General features: G+C 38.0%; 1 protein-coding gene across 3 annotated transcripts in view; it reads right to left on the reverse strand.

Moving 5' to 3' along the window:
* The window catches only part of DLG2 (discs large MAGUK scaffold protein 2), a 746421-nt gene that overhangs the window by 540035 nt on the left and 187752 nt on the right, over positions 1–18634 (reverse strand). For all 3 annotated transcript variants that reach the window (XM_058663676.1, XM_058663675.1, XM_058663674.1), the window contains exon 4: positions 15858–15982. In XM_058663676.1, the coding sequence (XP_058519659.1) occupies positions 15858–15982 (125 nt within the window). The remainder of the gene's footprint in view (positions 1–15857; positions 15983–18634) is intronic.

Raw genomic sequence — 18634 nt, forward strand, 5'->3', positions numbered from 1 at the left:
TCTGGACTGGATTATTATGATTATTGTTAGTGGAGAAGTTTGTCCAAATCATTATAATACATGAAGGAATTCAATCTATACATCAAAGAAAAATATGCAAGGCAAGTTTTGTAGCATAGTGAGTTAAACCACTGTTTATCTTATTAAAGTTTGGCTTATTAAAGTTCCAGGTTCAAGTCCTGGTTACTCTGCTTTTGATGCAGCTTTCTACTAGTTATTTTGACTGAGGGTAAGCAATGATCACCAAGCATCTGGGTTCTTTCACCCACAGCAGAAACCCAGATGGAGTTTCTGGCTCCTGTCTTCAGTCTGACACAGGCCCAACTTGCAGGTATTTGGGGAATAAGCTAAAGGAGGTAATATTAGCCTAATTATCTCTCGTCACCTTCCGCCTGCTCCACATCACTATTTCTAAATCAATTAAAAAGTTATTTGAAAGGCAGATGGAGAGAGAGAGAGTGAGAGAGTGAGAATGAATGAATCTTCCATTTGAGGGTTCACACAACAAATGGTCACAACAGCTGGAGCTGAACTTGTCCAAATCCAGTAGATTTGAGCTACCATCAACGTAAGTGCAGGGGCTGAAGAACTCAGAGCATCTTCTGCTGTTTTCCCAGACATATTAGCAGGAAGATGGAGGAAGCACATCAGCCAGGACTCCAAACAGTGTCTACTTGGGATATCAACAGGAGGCTTAATTTCATATGCCACTGTGCTAGCCACATACATACATAAGTCTTACAAAGAATACAAATGAAATTGTGTTATGGATTCTGTTCTTAACTAGGACAGTAGAGGTTTATAAAAATAGCTTATGTTTCCATGGATGAATATGAATTAAAGCTCAATACGACTCAGAATTGGTTTTCTTAACTATTTTTAAAGATATAAGTGCTCAGAATCTTTAAAACAATTAATTATTTTTTATTGGAAAAGCAGATTTACAGTGAGAAAGAGAGATAGAGAGAAAGAAGTTCCATCTGCTGGTCCACTCCTCAAATGGTCACGACGGCTAGAGCTGAGCCAATCCAAAGCCAGGATTCTTATGGGGCTTTCATGTGATGTGGGTGTAGGATCCCAAGGCCTGGGGCTAAACTCCATTACTTTCGCAGGCCATAAGCAGGGAGTTAGATGAGAAGTGGAACAGTTAAGACACGAAATGGTGCCTATTTGAGATCCCAGCACATGCAAAGGAAGGATTAGTTATTTTTATGCCAGGTCCCAAGAATCTTTTTGCATAACAAAGTATATAGGAATTAAAGAAAACAGTAACTTTTTCCTAAGTAATATGCTCTAAATTCTGTCATAAATCATTAAAATTACTTTGATAATGCATCAACTGACAATTGTTTGTCAATTTTAGTAAAAGCAAGGAATTGAGAACAAAATAATTTAACTGAATGATTAATAACCCGATAATTAGAACCAGGAACTTGTTCATCCTTCCAAACAATATTTTACATTCTTTATACCAATAATGAGTCATAGTAGGATTTCGATAGGTAAGACACATTTCTTTTGAACAACAGGAGGAAGCAACTACAAACAGAACAGTGGGAACGACAAATTATTTTTAAAATATAGGCACTCTGGCAGGTCAGACAAGTCAGAAATTAAATCCTCCAAATACATCTATATATACCTAGGGCTATGCTTACACAATTTAAACATTTACTTTCTGGGCCTGGTGTGGGAACCTAGTGGCTAAAGTCCTGGCCTTGCATGTGCTGTGCCGGGATCCCATATGGGTGCTGGTTCTAACCCCAGCAGCCTGTTTCCCATCCAGCTCCCTGCCTGTGGGAAAGCAGTTGAGGGCAGCACAAAGCCTTGGGATCCTGCACTTGTGTGGGAGACCCTGAAGAAGCTCCTGGCTCCTGACTTTGGATCAGCGCAGCTCTGGTCATTGCAGTCATTTGGGAATTGAATCAGTGGATGGAAGATCTTCTCAGTCTCTTCTCTCTGTATAGCTGACTTTACAATAAAAGTATATAAACCTAAAACAAACAAACAAAATCCTTACTTTCTCTAACCTACATCCAAACATTTGGAATAACTCAGAACTTGGTCTTGAGTCCTCTTACCTTACTATTATTTGTTCTTTCAAGGTAATTTCTTATCTCTCTTGACTTTAATATTCACAATTATGTCCAAACCATCTCTTTCTCAGAGTTCCAAAATTGTTCAACTGCCATTTGTATTCTCTGTATCACCTTAAATTTAATATCATCCCTAAAACAGATGAAGAATTCAACATACATTGTAACTTTATGTATCCACTACTCTTTAGCAACTATCATGCCTCAAAGCTTAAAGTCACCCTTTCATAATTCTGTAAAATACAGAATGTTATGAAAAAACAAGCATATCACTATAATTAGATCCTTGTGTGGGGCTAATAACAGACAGGACACAAATGTTTTATTTGAAAGAATATTACTTCTCTTCACACCTTGCTCCAATTTATCACTAAGGCTTAATAAATTTATTCCTTGCCATGATGTGTTCATTAAGGATTTTTATGTTGGAAGCTGAGCCCGCACTGTAGCACTTTTGCCATAAGGTGATGCAGCTGTGGTCTTCCTGTTCAGATTGTCTGCCTCCTACTCAGTGAACTAAATAAATCTCAAAAAATAAAGGAACAAGCCCGATGTTACTGGGATCCCATATGGGTGCCAGTTCCAATCCTAGTAGCCCTGCTTCCCATCCAGATCCCTGCCTGTGGTCTGGGAAAGCAGGGAAGGATGGCTCAATGCCTTAGGACCCTGCACCCGTGTGGGAGACCCAAAAGAAGCTCCAGGCTCCTGACCTCAGATCAGCTCAGCTCTGACTATTGTGACCACTTGGGAAGTGAAACAGCAGATGGAATATCTTCCTCTCTCTCTCTTCCTCCTCTCTGTATATCTGACTTTCCAATTTAAAAAAAAAATAAAAATAAGGAAACCAATCTCAAGTACTTTTTTAAAAACAGAAATACAAAGCAAAACTCTTAAGTATATTTCAAAATATATTTCCTTCAGTCTTTTTCCAGTAACTTTCTTAAAGTTACCACTATTCATCAGTTGAATTGCTATAATAGCTTATGTTGCTCTACCTACACACACTCCTTAGCTAAATCAGACATCCACAGCAATCAGTGATTTTAGATGAAACAATTTAGTCCTTATTTCTCATTGAAAAGTGCAAAGTTTCATGTTGTTTAAAAAAAGTAATAAACAAATTACTGACACTGTGGGTTCTTCCTGATTTCTCATGTCTACCTCTTCACCTCATTTTATGCCAGTTTGCTCTCTCACCTGCTGTAGTTATAGGTTCATCTTCCATATTCCTTCTCTGACCTTTGCCCATGCTTTAATTATCTCAAGACTCCTCTGCCTCCATTCACTCAGCTAACTACTTTATGTTTCAGTTTACATTACCCTTTTACAAGACTTGAATACTCTACATCAGATTCATTCATACTATTACTGTTTTCCACAACTTATTCTCCTTCTGATAAATCAACTGTACTGTAAAATAAAACTTCTGGTCTATGATTTAAAAAATTTACCAGATGTATGGGTATAGCACAATGTCTCAATCAGCTAATCATCCCTCTTCAAGCACTGGTATCCCATATGGGTGCCTGTTCATATCCTGGCTGCTGCATCTCCCATCAGTTCCTTGGCTGTGACCCAGGAAAGCAACAGAGGATATTCAAAGCATGGGATCCTGCACCTATGTGGGAGACCTAGAATAAGTGCCCGGCTCCCAACTTTTGGATCAGTTCAGCTCAGGTCCCTGCCACTGCAGCCACTTGGGGGCTGAGCTAGTGGATGCAAGATCTCTATTTCTCCTTCTCTCTATCTGCCTTTGCAATAAAAATAAGTAAATCTTTAAAAAAATTTTTACCATATATACTGGAGCCATTTAATTTATTTTATTTTTTTTTTAAGATTTATTCATTTTATTACAGTCAGATATACAGAGAGGAGGAGAGACAGAGAGGAAGATCTTCCATCTGATGTTTCACTCCCCAAGTGAGCCGCAAAGGGCCGGTGCACGCCGATCCGATGCCAGGAACCAGGAACCTCTTCCAGGTCTCCCACAAGGGTGCAGTGTCCCAAAGCTTTGGGCCGTCCTCAACTGCTTTCCCAGGCCACAAGCAGGGAGCTGGATGGGAAGTGGAGCTGCCGGGATTAGAACCGGCGCCCATATGGGATCCCGGGGCCTTCAAGGCGAGGACCTTAGCCGCTAGGCCACGCCGCCGGGCCCGGAGCCATTTAATTTAAATCCAGAATTATGAGAGGCTATCAAAAAGTAAAATGAAACAGTATATTAATTATAAACACACTATACAGATTTTTTTTGGCCCCCAAGTAAACTCTTATCTTCCATTTATATTTTCTGTGAAAATTTTCTAGTTCCCTTAGATATATTTAACAACTAATCTGGAAAGGTTTAAAATGGTATTGCCTTATATATTTGCCAGGCACTTAGATTTCGGGTTTATGAGCAGCTTTAATATACTTTATTTTTGCTTTTTCCAAAATGTCTACAGGTAATATGCAAAGGTATTCTCTTCAATCAAATTACTTAATGTCTACACCTTCTTTTTATATGGATTGTAGAGTTATTACATCACAATCCACATTGATCAATCCATTCCTAAAAGGCTAAAATAATCTGGGTGTCACTTTGGTATATTTTTCTTTTTGATTTTTAGCACTATGACACCTAATGTTGATAGGGTTTATTTTCATATCTTCTTAAATGCGTATTTGGTTATTCATCTGTAGATAATTGCAGCCAGGTGTTATAATGAGAAGGAAATGAATTTGGGGAGTCAATAAGATCATGTTCGAAGTTTATCTCAACCACTTGCGAGTACTTTATCCTCTTTAAACACTGATACATTTATGAAAATAAGCTTAACAAATTGCATTTCTTATTCATTCTAAGTAACTCTAATGGGCAATGGACAGTCATTAATACTAGGAGAAAAAGATCATTGAATAGCGGAATATAGGAGACAGAATGATGTGCAAAGAAAATACATAGGTTCAAGTTTTCCTTCCTTTAGATGTAGTTGTTAAGAAAATAACTGTCATCTAGAGAAAATAAGTCAGGCTTCAATAAAAGGAGAAAATTTTCACTATCAATTTAGGATGAAAGCAACAATTACCATCACAGAACTTAAAATGAGAGTCTTCAAAAATCAAGAGATCTATAAATAACGTATCTACTCTATTAATTTTGACTGAGCTTTAAAACTCAATGAATATATTTTCCTTATGGTGGCTGCCAGTAAATACTCAACAGATTAATGATCATTTCATGGACACTCTACCAGGTTCACAAAAGACATTACTTGTATACATATCTATGCATCCTAGCATACATACTCTGGAGTTCTTTGATCCGAGGACTATAGAGTTTATTCCAGTGGCCTTGTGGATTTTTTCCAAGTTCAAGTTGATGGTAGAGACTTTATGCATATGTCTAGGTTCTAAAGTGGCCAGATAGGAAGCATATATGAAGATTTAGATTGAATCTGGATGTATAAATTATAGTGTTTTAAATGGGCATTGAGGTCGCTACTGATACAAAAAGTGGATGGGAATGCAAAGATACAGGTATACAGGGAAGTTGTTAACTAGGGACTAAGACTAATTCTCCCAATATTATATTTTCCAGTGGGAATTCTGAAGAGCCTAACACATTATCATTCTAACTTGCCTTTTCAGTGACAGCGTCCTCTCGGAAGCTGAGAAAAAAATGTGTTATGTTAGGTTGGGAATGGGGCTGGCAGGTATCTGGTTAACAGGAATGGGGTGGGTGGTATCTTGTGAAATGTTTTATAGTTTTAGTTCTTTCCTTTAGATCTCTGATTCACCTTGAGTTAAATCTTGTGTAACTTGTGTGGTACAGAATTAAGTTCTGTTTTTGCACGTGTATGTGCATTCAGAAGACATGAAACAATGAGGAATGTGCTGGTGCCATTTACATTGAAAGATGAATTCGTGGAGCTCTTGTTGAGATGTTGGGCTTGTGTCTTGTTTTGGCCCCAGCTAATGAAAGAAAAACACTTTGAAGGCACTGTAAGTTATTCCTCTGAATGTGGAATTTAGCATGACCATAGCGATTGGTGTAATAATCACTTGGGTTACAACAGAAATTGGTGGCCTTGACATTAAGACTTTTGAGGTTTTCACTAACAGTTACCAAAACTTACGAAAGTTCAATTGGAGAACTTTCATACGTTCTGAAAGCAGCTGCTTGGAAGTTGCTCCTTGTCCTATGATTGACGTTTCTCACTTTAACAAGAAAAAATATAAGTTTAGGTTTATATCCGCATTTTCACATTGTATGATGGCTTGATTTTCTGCTGATTCCTAATTTCTACGTTTTGAATACTATTTGGCCCTTAAGTTCATGCAGGAATTTAATTCTAAAAATCTTATGTTGGGGTTGGCCTTGCAGAGATGTTGCTACCACCTGCAATGCTGGTATTCCATATGAGCTCCGTGGCAGTCCTAGCTGCTTCACTCCAATATAGGATTCCAGGCTCCTGGCTTGTGACTGGCCCACTCTCAACCAGTGGAGCTAGCTGGGGAATGAACCAGAAGATAAAAGATTTCTATCTCTGACTCTGCCTTTCTTTAACCCACACTCTGTAGCAATGTATTTCAAATAAATAAATAAATCAAACAACAACAACAACCCCCCCCCCAGATCTTATGTTAATGCTACTACAGAGGGTGAGTGGAAATTAATTCAATTGTCATGAGGAAAGGAAAGGAATTTAGAGCATTAAGTCATTGGGTAGAGCTTCCATGACTGAATCATGTTGGCTTCATAAAGGGGAAAGATGGAGACATGTGTTCTCCCCTCGTCTGTTGCCCTGCACTACTTCAGTGTGCAAACAAAGAAGTAAGGACAAAGGATAGTCAAAAGGTTAATACACAGTTGACACAGGGGATTGCATTCTTAAAACATTATTCATAACTGCAAACTTGTCACTGTAGCCAAATGTCTTTATAATCAATAGTACTATTGTTTGAAACAAACATGTATATCATCTCAGCTTTTATAAGGGCAGACAATCTTACCTGCAAACAGACACAGAAGTGAAAAATGAAGCAATGGACATAGGAAAAAAATCTGTCTGAGACTATAGAAATAATTGTGCTGAGGGCTAGGAGATAAAATTGTGTCACTTGTCAGGAAATTGGCAAGCAGCCATCTTTTCTGCCTTCCTCTCCATGCTGCTTTTGTGCTGTGGGTGGATTTAATAAGTGTAGTGTTGTGTAAAATGTCATTGCCGCATTGCCAAGCAGAAGCTGTCATGTGGTATCTTCCCCAGGATGACGTATCAATATTGGTCCTTGGCAATCAAAAGACCTTAAAGTTATACAAAGGGCATTTTTATGATTCAAATACAAAAGTAGAAATAAAAATTATTCCCCAAAGCATGGAAACATGTCTATTTTTTTCTGAAAAGAACACATAATGTTCTTTCTAAACTGTTCTTAATTCTTGAAGACAAATAATGCACTCATATTTTAATGACTACCTCTAGAGGGCAAAACATTAATGAATGATAACATTTTTTAAAGCTCCAATTTAGTTCTAATCAAATAAATAGAAAGTCAAGTAAAGAAATGTACCTCTGGCTTGAAAAACAGCCCTAAATTGCATATGTGCAAGCACAAAAATTCTGACAATATGATGGAAAATAAGCTCTGCCCAACATTCTTGGTAGAAGTAAAACTTGATTTAACTTTTCTGGAAAGAAATTTGACAATATATATGAACATGTTTATTTAAAGATTTGTTTATTTGAAGCAGTTACAGATAGAGTGAAAAACACAGAAAAAAGAGAGATCTTTTCATTTGCTGGTTCACTTCCCAGAGTCACATGGCCAGGGCTACGCCAGGCCAAAAACAGCAGTAAGGAGCTTCTCTGGGGTCTTTCCCATGTAGGTGGGTGAGGCCCAAACACTGGATTCATCTTTGCAGCTTTTCCTAGGTCATTTTCAGGAAGTTGGTTTATAAACGAAACAGTTGTGACTGGAACTCCATTCATATTGGATGTCAGCATCACATGAAACGGCTTAATTTGCTACACTACAAGGATGGCCCTATATGAAAAGACCTCAGCGTGTTCCTACTATTTGTCAAGAAATTCTACTATTACCAAAAAATATCCTAAGGAAACACTGAGAAGCCAGTCAACAATGCTTTTCAAAGTAGTTTCAGGTTATTTAAAATGCTTAGAAACCTAATAATAATTAAATTTCCAATAATCTGAGTGATCTAATAAGGTAATACATAGCAATTAAAACTGATTCGCAAAGGGATTTTTAAGACTGAGGGAAAGTTTCTGAGATGGTAATTGAAGATAAATACTAAATAATAAATATAATATTCTTGAAGAGCCTTTTAAAAATTGGAAAGAGTAAAACCTATACATCTATGTACAAAAATATTAATCTTGATTGACTTTGTCTAGTAGGCAAAACTGATTATATCTTATTTAGTCTTCCTCTACCTTACATCCTTACATTTTATAAATCCTACAAAACAAACAAATGCCTTCTCCCTAAACACAAACACACAAAAGTTATATTTAAAGTGAAGTACCACAGGAAAACGATCACTCTTCAGGAAAAAAAATATATAAACCACTAAGTGCTCTTCTTGCCTTGTCTCTCGACTTGCTTCTCACCTTCCTTTTCCCCACAGCTTCTGTGTCTCTCCATTCCCCTAGCTGAGACGCCCACCTGCAGCTATCAGATATAACAACAGACCTCAAATCTTTGCCTGGGGAAAGACACTCTTCCTATCTAGAGCCTTGCTCCATCTCTTGTGTGTGACTCCACTTGTGACCTCATGTCTTTTGTGTGGGCAGGATGTGACCCCAGCCTTGAGACCCCCAGCAGTGCTCCTGAATTTCAGGGTTGGGGAGTGCTTGCAGAGATGTGTAGCAGAAAGATAATCTGGCAGTCTAGTCATAGGGAATTCATGGCAGGTCCAGAATTCTTGTCTGTGTTAATTTGTTATTTCTACAAAGTAATTTAACATACATTTAGCAGATAGAGGTTATCTTCCATGTGCTGGCTTACTCTCTAAGTGGCTACAACAATCTGCCCTGGGCTAGGCAACAGACAGGAGTTAGGAGCCAGGAGCATCTTCTAGGTCTCCCTGTGGATGCAGGGGTCCAAGGACTCAACTCATCTTCCACTGCTTCCCTTGTCACATTAGCAGGGAACTGGATCAGTGGTGGAGCTGCCAGGACCTCTGTCCGTACAGGATGAGTGCTGGAGGTGGTAGCTTACCCTAATAAGTGACAATGGTAGTCCCAGAGTCAGCAGTTTCAGACAACACGTATTTCTATTTCGGAATTTCAGTGGGACAGAAATCCAGGCATGACTTACAGAAATCCTCATGCTGGGCATCACAGGGGCCAGTGATGCTGTACAGTGGGTTAAGTTGCTGTCTGCAGTGCTAGAATCCCATAACGGTGCCAGTTTGAATCCTGCCTTGTACACTTCTGTCTCTGCTCTTTGCTAATGCACCAAGAAAAGCAGTAGAAGATGCCTCAAGTGTTTGGGTACTGTGCCTATTTGGGAGACCCAGAAGAAGCTTCTTATATCTGGTTTCATCCGGCCTATCCCTGGCTTTTGCAGCCATTTAGGTAGTGAGCCAGCAGATGGAAGATCTCCCTGTCACTTGCTCTCTCTGTAATTCTGCCATCCAAATAAAGAAAATAAAGCTTTTAAAAATGTTGTATCATGGTGTCGGCTGGATTGAATTCCTTTAGTGAATTTAGCCCCTTTCAATAAATTCAGGTGGTGACTTGTAGAACTAAGTTCCTTGTGTGACTGGCAGCTTCCATGAACAGTTGTAGGCAGGGGAACTGCTATTAGTTCCCAGTGGTAACTCTTAAGTAATTGTTACACAGTCATCCAAAGATACTTTAACACAGCAATTTGCTTTATTTATTGAATTAGGACAGTCAGACTCAGGATAATCTCCCTTTTGATTAGCTCATGGTAAACTGATTGAATTTCCGTTTGCTGTATAAAGTAGTAATTGCTTATTACAGACACACGTCCTGTCCATGTTGGAAGGGGAGAGTTTATACAAGGGTGTGAGATACTGGGGCAGATCAGAATTTTGTCTACTACAGGGTTCATCCTGGCTATGAGGCTAGGGATGGCTCAGATCAGTAATCAACTAAACACATGGCTCTACAGATAGCAGCTGTACTGAGGGTCTTGGTATTTCCATAGCTGTTTCACTGTATCACAGTCTTTACTACAGTTTCCTTAGATACAAGCTCATATCTCTAATGTACCAATTGGAGACATCAATCACAGGGAGTTTAAAAAAGAGGCTCAAAGTCACATAACCAGAAATGCAAAGCCAGATCCTCTGACTCCAAATATTGGTCTCTTTCTCTCCCATCTCTTTCAGGGTACAGCCATCAAGACTTGAGCTTAGTTTACAGTATTAGCTACTGGGGAACAGTCATTTTTCCTTTTATCTCTGCCTTAAGCCTGCATTTTGATTTTATCTTGGGTTTGGACCAGCACACACAGGAAAATTCTTCATAATAATCTCAGAATTCTGAGAATGATGTACATATTACTATCCTATTGCTGCACAGAAAATTACCATATACTAAACAGTATAAAATAAAGATCAGTGTTTGTGTAAGTCAGACATCTGGCATAGTGCAGTAGAATCTTTTCTTAAATTCTTTTAAAAAATATTTATTAGGCCTGGCGGTGTGGCCTAGTGGCTAAAGTCCTCGCCTTGAAAGCCCCGGGATCCCATATGGGCGCCGGTTCTAATCCCGGCAGCTCCACTTCCCATCCAGCTCCCTGCTTGTGGCCTGGGAAAGCAGTAGAGGACGGCCCAAAGCGTTGGGACCCTGCACCCGCGTGGGAGACCTGGACAAGGCTCCAGGCTCCTGGCTTTGGATTGACTCAGCTTCAGCCATTGCAGTTGCTTGGGGAGTGAATCAACAGATGGAAGATCTTCCTCTCTGTCTCTATTCCTCTCTGTATATCTGCCTTTCCAATAAAAATAAATAATTTTTTTAAAGATTTATTCATTTTATTACAGCCAGATATACACAGAGGAGGAGAGACAGAGAGGAAGATCTTCCTTCCGATGATTCACTCCCCAAGTGAGCCACAAAGGGCCGGTGCACGCCGATCCGATGCCGGGAACCAGGAACCTCTTCCAGGTCTCCCACGCGGGTGCAGGGTCCCAACGCTTTGGGCCGTCCTCTACTGCTTTCCCAGGCCACAAGCAGGGAGCTGGATGGGAAGCAAGGCTGCCAGTACACAAACCAGCACCCATATGCAATCAATCCTGGTGCATGTAAGCAAGAATTTTAGCTACTAGACTACTGCACCTGGCCCTTTTTCTTAGATTCTAACAGGGCTCTAGGTATTGACTAAACTGCATTGTCATCTGGAGGCTCAGGTCTTCTTCCAAACTCAGGTGGCTGTGGGAGCATCAAACTCTGTGAGCTCCTAGAATTAAAGTTCATCCTCACGTGCTGTCATCCGGGGCTCTTACTCTATCAAAGACCACTTTCCTTCTTTATCTCATTGCCTTCATCACTTCCAAGCCAGAAACAGACCATTAAGTACATCATACACATTGAATCCCTCTGACTTTGGCCTCTAGCTGTAGAAAAACATTCTATCGTTTAAAGGCTCATGTTAAAAGACCAGACTCTCCCAGGTTCTATCCCAGCCATATAACATTATGTAATCAATAAGAGTGACACCACATATTCACGGGTGCTATGACTTGATACATGGAATCTTGGAATTAGAATTTTTAGAATATTCACTCTTGGAGCATAATCAGTGTACATTTTTTTCCCTACAATATAACCAAGAATGCAAAAATACAGATTTTTAGTTTTACTTCTTTTTAATATCATCAATATATGATACAGTTCCATAGGCCCTGGGATTTTCCTTATCCCCTCCCCAAATCCCTCTCCCCTCACTGAGTTCCTCTGTATCATTCCTATAGTATAGTTCTTAATATACATTGTATTAAGAGAGGAAATCAGTGAGAGGGGTGGGAGGTAGAGGAACTTGGGGAGGGGGATGGGAAATCCCAGAGTCTATGTAACTGTACCATAAAAATAAATATAATAATAAAATTTTAAAAAGCAGATCTTAAACTCAGGCTGTTTTTACCAAATCCTGGCTTCAACATTTGCTAGCTATGGAAATTTGAGGAAATTATTTAACTTTTCAGTTTCTCAATTTTCTCATTGGAAATTTGGGTAATACAAGTATGAATCTCATTGATTCATTTAACTCTTTAAATGAACTGTTGTTTCAAAAAGGAACATGGTTCATTCTAAGTACCATCCTGATTACTGTTATTATTGTTAACAATGATTATTACATGTTCACTAATTTAGATTCCAGATTTCTACTATCTTTTGAGTAGGTTCAATATCTCACTTTTCTGGGTCTCAGAATGTTTGTCTATTTCAGTATTGTTTAACTGTCAAAATATGATCCATGTCTTAATATGTGGGAGCATCTATATAGCAAAACAGCAGTAGTTTAGTTCTCATGGTTCTAAGAGGCTAAGGAGACAACAATCAAGGAACTGGGAGATTCATTGTCTGGGGAGGGAACTGAATAGTTCATACATAGTGACTTCTATGATGGAAGAGGCAAGGAAGCTTTCATAGGCATTAACAGAAGCCAAGGGCTTGGAGGAAGCTCTTGTGTGTGACACAGTGCATTAATCTACAGGCTGAGGTACACATATCCTGGATCAGCATGCCAATTCAAGTTCTGGCTGTTCGGTGTCTGTTCCACCCATTCCTGCCACTGCAGCCTGGAGGGTAGCATCTGATGACGCAGATGCTTGGGCCACTGCCCTCCCACACTAGACACCCAGAGGTGTTCTCCGCTCTTGCTTTAGCCTGGCTCAGTTCTGGTTGTTGCAGACATTTAGGGAGTGAATAAGCAGGTGGAAGGTCTTTCTTTTCTCTGTCTCTCTTCTGTTACCCAAACTTTCAAAAATGTAAAATAAATCTTTATAAAAATCACAATCACAGTCTCATGCCCCACAGTTTCTACCTTCTGAGACCATAATACTGGTAATTAGCTTTCAATTTATAAATTTGGGAGTGTCACAAGCAACTGAACTCTGTCAATTTATAATGGAAAAGGTAGAATGCAAAATTGAACAACTTTTAACTCACAGGGAATATCAAAGTGTTTATACACACAAAAGAAAAATAACTTTAGTGACTGGCTCCATTATCATATTTTAAGTGAAGGAAACAGATGATTCAAACGGCTATCAACATAGACTTGAGAACAGAAATATAGAAACTTATTCAGCATTATATTCATTTTAAATGACTCATGTTGTGATAATGATCAAGATGAAAAAATGAAGGTAGGAATAAGAAGGTTGAGGGTGAAATGAAACTGACAAAAATACAAAAGGGTCGAGAGAAGATGAAATAGAGAGTAAGAGAGTCAACAACACAGAAAAAAATCACCGAGAGGTAGGGAGGGATGAGCTTGGAAAAAAAGGGGAAGCATTGGTAAAAAACGTCTGAACACCATGTGCCTGGCATAGCTAAAGGCATTACATTATGTCATGCAATGATTAAGACAACTCAGTGAAACAGACATTCTTGTCATAGTTTTATAGATAAAAAATGCAACTCACAGGATTTAATTCTTTCAAGTTTAATAATGTTAGTTTACTTGGACACTAGAACCTACATCCTTACAGAATGCACAGTAAATCCAGTATTAATAGTGAGATTAAAACACACTCCTTCCAAGTTTTTGGTCCACCTTGAAAAAAACCTGAGCTTAGTTGGGCCTAATTTATTAAATATATTTGGACCCTAGTTAAAGTAGGCCCCCAAATGTTTGATACCTCAAGAAACTTCATCCTTCCAAGCTCTGTATTATAGCTTTGGAGTCGATCCAAGACCAAATTATTCAGATGCATACTTAATGTCATATTGCCTGATTTTCATCTGATTACTATATTTGAATTTTGAGATGCTCCCAAGACATTCAGGTATGTGGCAGAAAGTAGTAAGTTGGGGAATAATCTCAATAGTAATGGACTAAGAAAGGCTATGAAGTTTACATGTTTGTCTCTCAGGGTCACATTCCTCTAGCTAAAGTCTTTTCAGCATAAACCACCTGCTGAAAACTCTCCTTGACCAAACTTGATTCAGGCTCATCTGAGCTCTATTCTTACTAGGCCTTGATCTTGGACTCCGCGTTTAGTCCATTTTTAGCAAGGATACTGTTGAGGTTTTTTTATGTAAAATACCTCACCTTTGTTTATGATTAGATTTGTCATTCTTTACTCTTGATATCACTCAGGCCTACCTTCAGTAAGAATACTGCCAGGTTGCTTTAGTCAGAGTTTCTATTACCTTTGATTTTTTTTTTCTTTTAGTGATTTTCCATCCACAGAACTCTCTCTGCTTTGCTATCTGTCCCTACTCATTCAAATTTGTATTCAAATTTAAGCCCAGTATTTCTCTCCTACTGCAAAACCTACATTGCAGTAGTACTTTGGATAAAGTCTAAATAATCTAAATAATCTTCCTTTAACATATATATATATTCACTATCCTCCCCAATCCAATTGTTTGTTCCTTTTCCCCTTTGCTTTATTCATTTTTAAAAAGAAAGTACTAATTCCACAAGGATTTGAGAAGTTGTACTAATCTAACCACCTAGCTTTCTGCTTGGCCTGGGGGTACTTACAGGCCAGTGGGAGTGCTAACATTTCAGGAAGATAAGTTATTCTCCTCAGGAAGCTCTCCTTAACTTTTCCAAATCACAACATCTTTTAACATTTTGATCTCTAAATACAATTTGTATTATTGACTAACTGTGCAAGGTGGATGGGTCTTTCTCAAAATTACCAGATTCCTTAAAGCAAGCAGCCTGGTTCACACAGCCACTCTTCTGACATTGAACACAATCTGCCACCAACTGTACACTTCAAATCCTACTCAGGACAGTTTCCCCCTTTTTTGCAGACACTTTTGTTCTTTCCCTGTGTTCCAACTCAGAATTTGGGGCCATTTAAATCTTAATTATTCCTTAAAATCAAGACTAGAATCTTCCTACAGAATAATTTTTTAAAAATTCTCATTTTCTGTTTTAAACCTTTGTAGGTATAGGGCTTCCCTCTTCTTCCCTCCCCACTTGTCCCCTGTATTTTATAAAAATAAAGTTCTTCAGCTGTAGTCTCAACTTCAGCATTTTGCTCTTTATGTGTGTCATATCATAAGTATAAGCAATTGCAGATAATCTAGTATTTTGTTGTCAAGGTATATTTAAAGGTTTTATTGCAGGCTTATACTTATTCAGGAGTAGAAATGCAAACTCCTTTTCTTCAATTCCTGGTGCTCTGGTCTCAATACAGAACAGTTTTTGAGATTTTTTCCAAATGTTTAGAAAGAATTCCGGTTGCAGTGCTATCAGAATACATTGTATACTGTCTTTATATCTTACGTTATTTGTTCAGAATTGCATATTTTTCTTCTTTCCACTTAGATAAGAGACGCCATTCATGGATGTTTGAATCCCTCCTTACAGTGTGTGGCCCAGCACTGAATATAGTAGGTGTCAACAGATACAAGCCAAGAACTAAGTGAAATTTAATAAAGTAGCAAAAGATCTACACAGGCATAACAAAAAGCTTGCTTTGACTTCCTTGTCTTGCAAGCATGAAACTTTCACAGAACTATTATTCCCCAAAGGTACAAACGTGTTTCATTAATGAAGGAGATTTGCTCTCTAAATGATTCTAGTGTTTCACATCTTTACCTGAGTCTGCCATCTTCTGCTGCAGCACCTCCTGGTATAATCTTCGTAATGAATATGCCAGGATCATCTCCAATGTGGGGATTATCTGTCCCTCCAGCAATACTGAATCCCAGACCAGAATTCCCCTGTAGAAACAATAAACAGACATTGAATGATGTGGCTGTCAGCTAAAACATCGAGTTCTTGAACTCTGCATGATCATATTATATGGAAGTAAGGTAATAATGGCAAAATCATAAAGAACATGGTCAGAAGACAAAGGCAGGCCAAGAAAAAACACTCAGGTTTGTCCCTGTACCGCAAGATTAGAGGGGTATTACATTTTTTGCTTTGAATATTTTTTTCCCTTTTTGCAACAATAAGAAATGATCGCTATGAAGTCAGAAGGACAATTTTACAAATTGTAGAATATAAAAAAGCTCAAAAAGTCATTTTATTTTCTATGGTAAAATAACACATTCACATTAGAAAGAATGTGAAGAAAAAAGTTACACAAAAGTATTTGCTTTGGTAGAATGGGGAAATTTGAGGAGTTCTCTATTGTTATTTCTATTATCATAGTCCTAACATCACTATCATTAAATGTGTTCCCTGTAACAAGGAACTCTGATTTCAGAAGGCAGGACTCTCTCTAGAAAATAATACAAATGAAATACTTTTCCATAATAAACAAGCTTTCATTTATACCAGAGGCAGACAAGGATACAATACAGCTGCTGCATGTGAACTGGGGAGCATATATTCTCCTAAAGTTTTCCATACTTGCTATTGTGTCTTATGGTAACTGCTGCCCAATGTACCTATGCCTTTCTAAAAAAATTTTTGTAAAATATAATTGAGAACTCTCAAATTTCACAAACCATCTTTCTTATTTGCATATCCTCTTTTAATAGCTATTTCCATGGCTACATTATGCTTTCGCAGTTGCGTTCTGAATTTTTTCAAATTCACATTACATTTTAAATTCTGTATAGCATTTATAATAACTGTCTGTTTTAGTTACTTAAACAATAATTCATCAAGATCATATTCCATTGTTTATTTAGCTAGTCCCTGTGAATGGATTTTTAATTTTTCTACATATCAGCCCAGGATCATCTATCTATTCCTCTCATTATCTACAACCAATAGTAAGGGATACCTTTTGTATTTATGTTCCCACAAAGATTTCTACTTATTTTTTATTTGAAATAACTTACATTATACAGTTGTATGATATTTTCTGGACATAAAATTATACCTCATTATTTAATCTTTATTTTTTTTTTACCCAACTGAAAATTATTACTGCACAATTTGACCATGAATCAAAAGTGTAATCATGAAAAAATATTATTAGCAAGAACAAAGTGAACAAAATTGATGCAATGCATAAATCTATGCATTCCAACTGAAATAGGTCCAGGTGGCTACCAGACCTCGCAGACAGCAGACCCAGAACCCCACCAATGTCCCATCAGATACCATTTTGTGTAGTATGGCAAAGGATGTGGGGCTGGAGGGACAGCAGTGTGCTCTGCAGGTGCTAAGCTGGGAGAAAGATCATTTCAGGCTCAGTGCATTGCACTGGTTCCCCAGAGAAGACAGTACCAACATACTGTGCTGGATCTTATACCATTTGCTTAAGCAAAGGCAAGACACTGGTGAGAAAATAGGATGGATATCTGCAGGAATATATTCCAGATGCTATGCCCTTTGTTGCCTGCTATAACATTTTGAGCATTTATGTGAGTTTTCTGAGTGACAGAACAAGAATTATGTAGTGAAGCCAGGTTATCTGAGTAAGAAATGGCATAGCAAATGTGAGCTTCATCACAATTAATTCAAGGGAATAGGAAAAATTAAGAGTAGGCAGGGTAGATTTTGTTGAAAAGGAGAGTAATATAGGATCAACTTTAATATGCAGTCCGTGAATTCATGAGATTTGATTTAGGATGTCACCAATGGCATTCCAATGATGAAATTTTTAAGGAGAAGCAGGTGGATATTCAGTAACTGTATTTAACTGAAATGCCACTAGAAACCTTATTTATCCTGTCCCCCTAAAGATATCTCAAATTATCAACTCACTTCTCTTGACTATTATTAACATCTCTCCAGTTTAGGATTTCATTAATTTTTCTCTTTGTTTTTTTTGGTCCCAAGGGGGATTTGCTTTAGTTTATGCTTTCCATGTTCACTCTACTTTTTCCTTCTCATAATGTCATGCACTCAAAAAAATACCTCTCAAACTCAAACACACACACAACAGAAAACAAAAGAATGGGAAACAGGTTCAAGAGAAATATAACATCAGAAAAATAATGTGATTAAATAGAAACTGACCGTCAGAGTGGGAATAAGACACTTAGAAATGGGAGTTGGGTAACACCTCAACTAAAGGATAGAGCACAGTTCAGTTTTTGTGATTTATTTTCTGGAATATGAACCTAGTTTTGGATAATTTTTTTTCTTCATGATGGAAGCCAGGAAACAAATTTTCTGAAGTAAAATATGAATTTCTAAGTGTTAGAAGATTATATATATAAACAAATCTTTAAATATATACATATATACATATTTAAATATATATACATATTTAAAGATTTGTTTTTAATTTATTCAAAAGGCAGAGTTACAGTGTTAGGGAGACAGAGCAAGATCTTCCATCTAGTGATTCACTCTCCAGTAGCTGCAACAGCTGTGTCTGGGCTAGTGCAAAACAGGAGTCTGGAGCCTCTTTCAGGCCTTCCACATGGATGCAGGGTCCCGGTCCCAAACCTTGAACCTTCCTCTGC

This window comes from Ochotona princeps, chromosome 4, assembly GCF_030435755.1.
Source record: "Ochotona princeps isolate mOchPri1 chromosome 4, mOchPri1.hap1, whole genome shotgun sequence".
NCBI classification, from domain to species: Eukaryota; Metazoa; Chordata; class Mammalia; order Lagomorpha; family Ochotonidae; genus Ochotona; species Ochotona princeps.